Below are 6,000 nucleotides of genomic sequence, written 5' to 3' on the forward strand. Positions count from 1 at the left end.
GAAGCACCTAGAAGCGCACGGCCACACCGGCCGTGTATCACTCCTATGTTGAAATCTTAAAGCAGGAAGGTAGAATATCAAACCATGTCATCCAAGATGATGATTAAAATGATTGCACCCAGTGGGCTTATATTCACTGCTCGGCATGAGAAAAGTTCCAGGGCAATAACTTATATTGACAGACAGCGAAATCCTCCGAATTGGATCCTTATTGAAATCTCTAACAATATGCCATCGCGTGAAAAGTAACGTCTTTTGGCCCTGTGTGTTTATCTCCCTACTAGTATTCTTCGAGTGGCCGATGATAGACGTCGCCTTCTGTGTGTAATGATTCCGTCTGGCCTGGTGTATCCTGTTTCATGAAGCTGTGTAACTACTGTAAGGGCACTGAGTACTATACTCCCTGTTGTGAAAGACACCTATTTTACTGTTTACTGTAAACTTTTTCGGAGGTGCTTTGCTGGTACAAATGGTGTGATGCAGCCTCTGTAGTTTTCTACATCAACACCTGTACCTGTGAAATGCTTGGCACTGCATACTTCTCATTTTACCATTTACTCCCATTCTGTTGGCATATTGAGCGCAAGTAGAATGATTGGTACAGTGCCGCGTTGCACACTGTAATTAGTCTCATCCTGTCTTCGAAGTCCCTATGGGAGCGATACGTAGGGGGCTGAAGTATACCTCTAGATTCTTCAGTTAATACTGGTTATTGCATCTTTGTAAAAAGACTTTCGCAGGATAACTGGCGTCTGCCGATTTAGATGTCTCGTATGTCTGTGACACTCTACCGTGAGTCAAACAGATCTGCGATCATTTGCGCTGCTCTTCTTTTTGTAATTCAGTATTTCCCATTCGACCCACTGATATAGGTGCCATGCACCAGAACAGCATTCAAGGATGGTTGGCACGGGTATTTTACTAGCAATCTCTTTTGTAGAGTGACAGCGTTTTCCCGGTATTCTTCCAATGAACTGAAGTCTTACGTGAATGTCTTGTGTCTGTTCTTTTGGACATGTCCGAAAGAATAGATACCATGTGGAATCCACAACTGTGTGACATACACTACTGGCTATTAAAATTGCTACACTACAAAGATGACGTGCTACAGACGCGAAATTTAACCGACTGGAAGAAGACGCTGTGATATGCAAATGATTAGCTTTTCAGAGCATTCACACAAGGTTGGCGCCGGTGGCGACACCTACAACGTGCTGACATGAGGAAAGTTTCCAACCGATTTCTCAAACACAAGCAGCAGCTGACCGGCGTTGCCTGGTGAAACGTTGTTGTGATGCCTCGTGTAAGGAGGAGAAATGCATACCATCACGTTTCCGACTTTGATAAAGGTCGGATTATAGCCAATCGCGATTGCGGTTTATCGTGTCGTGACATTGCTGCTCACGTTGGTCGAAATCCAATGACTGTTAACAGAATATGGAATCGGTGGTTTCAGGAGGGTAATACGGAACGCCGTTGTGGATCCCAAGGGCCTCGTATAACTAGCGATCGAGATGACAGGCATCTTATCCGCATGGCTGTAACGGATCGTGCAGCCACGTCTCGATCCCTGAGTCAACAGACGGGGACGTTTGCAAGACAACAATCATCTGCACGAACAGTTCGACGACGTTTGCAGCAGCATGGACTACCAGCTCGGAGACCATGGCTGCGGTTACCCTTGACGCTGCATCACAGACAGGAGCGCCTGCGATGGTGTACTCGACAACGAACCTGGGTGTACGAGTCGCAAAACGTCTTTTTTCGGATGAATCCAGGTTCTGTTTACAGCGTCATGATGGTCGCATCCGTGTTTCGCGATATCGCAGTGAACGTACATTGGAAGCGTGTATTCGTCATCGCCATACTAGCGTATCACCCAGTGTGATGGTATGGGGTGCCATTGGTTACACGTCTCGGTCACCTCTTGTTCGCATTGACGGCACTTTGAACTGTGGACGTTATATTTAGATGTGTTACGACCCGTGGCTCTACCCTTCATTCGATCCCTGCGAAACCCTACATTCAGCAAGATAATGCACGACCACATTTGCAGGTCCTGCACGGGCCTTTCTGGATACAGAAAATGTTCGTCTGCTGCCCTGGCCAGCACATTTTCCAGATCTCTCACCAATTGAAAACGTCTGGCTCGTCACAATACACCAGTCGCTACTCTTGATGAACTGCTGTATCGTGTTGAAGCTACGTGGGCAGCGGTACCTGTACAGGCCATCAAAGCCCTGTTTGACTCAATGCCCAAGCGTATCAAGGCCGTTATTACGGCCAGAGGTGGTTGTGCTGGGTACTGATTTCTCAGGATCTATGCACCCTAATTGCGTGAAAATGTAATTACATGTCAGTTCTAGTATAATATATTTGTCCAATGAATACCCGTTTATCATCTGCATTTATTCTTGGTGTAGTAATTTTAATGGCCAGTAGTGTATTATATAAATTGTAAGTGGTGTTGGGGGGGGGGGGGGGAGGGGGATAAAGGAAAGGGAGTTGAAGGAGCTAATGGTATAAGTTGCATCGGGGCTTTGTACAAAGTCAGTGGCGTCGAGTGAAAATGTTTGCCGGACTGGGGCTCCAACCCGAGGTCTGCTGCTTACTAGGCAACTGCATTAACGACTGAGCCACCCGGACACAGTGCTTATGCCAATGCACAGACTATCTCGGCACGCGCCCCGGCCGACTCACATTTCCATCTAGTGCCACATATCCGCAGTCGCCGTCCATGTCCTCCACTCTTGTCGATTTTAGATTCCCGCTGGAGGTCGAACGATTTGTCTGAATGAACAGGCATCTCGCATTCATATAACTTCACCTCAATGGGCACTGAATTCCACAACCTTCAGTGTGGATGCGCATTTACGTTCGATCTCCAGAGGGAATCTAAAATTAACGAGCATGAAGGACATGCACGGCGACTGCGGGTAGGTGGCGTTAGGTGGGAATGTGAGTCGGCTGAGGAGCTGCCGAGACAGTCTGCCCAGCTGCGATAAACACTGTCTCTGGGATATGCAGTGGTTAACGCAGCTGCCTAACAAGAAGGAGAGCTTGGCTTCCAGTCACGTCCAGCAGACATTTTCACTCGTTGCTGCTGACTCGACATAAAATCCCAAAGCAGCTGATTTCATTAGCTTCTTCCCTTTCCCTTCCTTTCTTCCCCCTCCACCTTCAATTTATGTGATATGAGCCGAAGTCTGCCACCTCATTTATCTAGAGCTGTGTGTGTTTGATAATTCCATTTCACATCCCTACAGACTGTTACATCCAGATACTTGCATTAGTTTTATGGGGTGCATAAGTCTACATTTCTGCGCCCTTAAAGAAAGTTGCCAATATTTGCACCGCTTTGAAATGCTGTCAAGATCTGAATGAATATGTCACTTTTTTCGATAGTACTTTAACTGTATCATCTGTGAGAAGACTGAGCTTACTAAAGGCTACTATGTGTTAATATTGTCTGTCAGGTCATAAATGTACGAGGGTTTAAACTTTAATAGTGGCAACTATTTAATTACAGCTCGTACAAAATATATACGTGTTTCAAAGTTTTACTGATCTTCAAAATAGTCACCAGCATTCTGTGTAACCCGTTGCCAGTGATGTGGAAGTCGTAGGATACTCTTAGCAATGCCAGTTGTGTTGACAGTTCGAGCGGCGCGGCCTGGTGCCCGACGAATTTATAGCAGTTCTGAAGAAAATGCCGTGAAGTGTTTCCCTCAGTTTAGAAATCGTGTTGAACTCACGAGGGTTTATGTCAGGGCAGTGCAGTGGGTGGTATAGCACTTAGCAGCCCCATCATTCAAACAAATCGGTAACAGCTTGCACTCTACGTGCTTGAGCATTGTCCTGCAAAATGATGGTCAGGTCCTGCAGAAAGTGTCATCACTTCTGTCTCTCAGCTGGTCGTAGGCTGTGTTCCAAAAATGAACAGCATAGAGACAGAAGTGATGACACTTTCCGCAGGACCTGACCATCATTGTGCCGGACAATGCTCAAGCACGTACAGTACAAGCTGTTACTGATTTGTTTGACTGATGGGGCTGCTAAATGCTATACCACCTACTGCACTCCCCTGACTTAAGCCCTCGTAAGTTCAAATCGATTTCTAAACTGGAGGAAACACTTCACGGCATTCACTTCAGAATTGCTACAAATTCGTCGGGCAAGAGACCGCGCCGTTCGAACTGTCAACACAACTGGCACTGCTAAGAGAATCCTAGGACTTCCACATCGCTGGCAACGGGTTATACAGAATGCTGGCGACTACTCTGAAGGTCAGTAAAACTTCGAAACACCTATCTGTTTTGTACGAGCTGTAAATAAATAGTTGCCATTATTAAAGTTCCAACCCGTGTATAACATAAACAGCAAGGGTCCTAACACATTTCTCTGGGGCACGCCTGAAGTTACTTCTACATCTGTCGATGACTCTCCACATAATATAACATGCTGCATTCTCTCAGTCAAGAAATTCTTAAGCCAATCACCAGTTTCGTTTGATATCATATATGATCGTTCTTTCGTTAATAAGCGTTGGTGTGGTATTGATGTTGAACCAAGTGCCACTGCAGGAAATAAAACTTCCTATCTGTCTCTTTGTAGCCGTTCGTCGTCCTTCTTCCCGCGTGACGCGACTACGAACACGGTGTCGACGACTGCGGACATCAACTCCTGCGCCGGCGACGAAGACGACGCAGAAGGCAGTGGGACACCCGGGGTGGTGTGCACTGCCGCCGGGCCCAATGGCGTCTCCACCGACGACGACGACGATGACGAGTACTCGCCGTCGCTGCAACACGAATTCGTCACGTTCGACTTGGACGACACGCAGCCGCAACTGCAGCCGGCGCCGCAGCGAGTCATGGTCGACGAGCAGCAGCAAACTGCCGTGTCGGCGCTGCGGCCTAGAGGGGACTTCGGGTTCGACACTCTGCGTAGGACTACCCCCGTGTAGCCACCAGCGAACATTGCTCTTTGCCTGCAGAGTAGAGGGACTAGCGGTCGACACGCTAAACCTCAGCCTTGACAAATTCGCTTCTCTCAACTTTACGTGAGCAGGAAACATTCCTAGGTAGATCTGAGGACCAAACTGCAACTAGTGTCGTTGCGTATTACACAAAATGTACACTCGGAGAACGACGTCACATTTACACACGACACATTTTAACTCTCGGATATGCGGATTACAAGCGTTGTAAGTAGTCTGCAATATCTGCAACAAAACACTTGTCATACAGGGTAAGCTTTTGCGACCTAGAGTCCGAGTCGGTGAAGTACTTTTGGCGCGTAACAGTGTCATGGTATAAAATGCAGTGATAGTTGTATATTTACAACTGGACAGCTTCTCCACCAATAGTCAAATAACAATATCGATCAGTCTAAAAAATCAGATTATACAAATGGGAAGCCGGAGAGCAAATATTTTACTGCTGGGGTACTTGTTTTCACAATTAAATCGGTTTTCAATAGCAAATCATATGAAAGCTTCTGCAATGACGAATCGCTTTCGTAATCGTTTCCTAGTGTCGTTTGGAATCGGGCAGTATTTTTCCGTTCACAGCGACGTTCGATTTGCGGTCGCTGGCAACCTGGTCAGCGATGCTATAGTCGTTCTCGAGGTTTTTACTGGGAGCCCGCTTGGCGTATACTGCACCCTCTCTAAGCTTTCTCGTCGTGATAAGTCGCTCCTTAGCGTGAAACTAGTCTCTCTAGAATGTGTGGGCCTGCAGCTTTCATCTGGGTGTTCTAATAAAGCTGATTTGTCAGTTTTACAGGGCTATAAGCAAAGTCTGTGCTCTGCTACGCGTTTGTTTCGTAGAACAGCCCGCGTTTGCCACTAAGCTGAAACCTGTCATGTAGTACTTAAAAAGAACAGTACTTTGCTTCTCCTGATTCTTATCATTCAGTCATCACACGAACGGCCTATACGTGATGCCACGTGACAGCTGGATGGATGGGGAACTCAGTGGCATATATATGGCTACAATT

At 46.8% G+C, this 6,000-nt stretch overlaps 1 protein-coding gene across 1 annotated transcript in view; it reads left to right on the plus strand.

Moving 5' to 3' along the window:
- LOC126456380 (uncharacterized) overlaps positions 1–5,545 on the plus strand; it is a 236,133-nt gene extending 230,588 nt beyond the window's left edge. The window contains exon 7 of the mRNA XM_050092134.1: positions 4,615–5,545. Coding sequence (XP_049948091.1) covers positions 4,615–4,966 — 352 coding nt within the window. The 3' untranslated portion in view covers positions 4,967–5,545. The remainder of the gene's footprint in view (positions 1–4,614) is intronic.
- Positions 5,546–6,000: the final 455 nt, after the last annotated feature.

Source organism: Schistocerca serialis, chromosome 2 (genome assembly GCF_023864345.2).
Source record: "Schistocerca serialis cubense isolate TAMUIC-IGC-003099 chromosome 2, iqSchSeri2.2, whole genome shotgun sequence".
NCBI lineage: Eukaryota > Metazoa > Arthropoda > Insecta > Orthoptera > Acrididae > Schistocerca > Schistocerca serialis.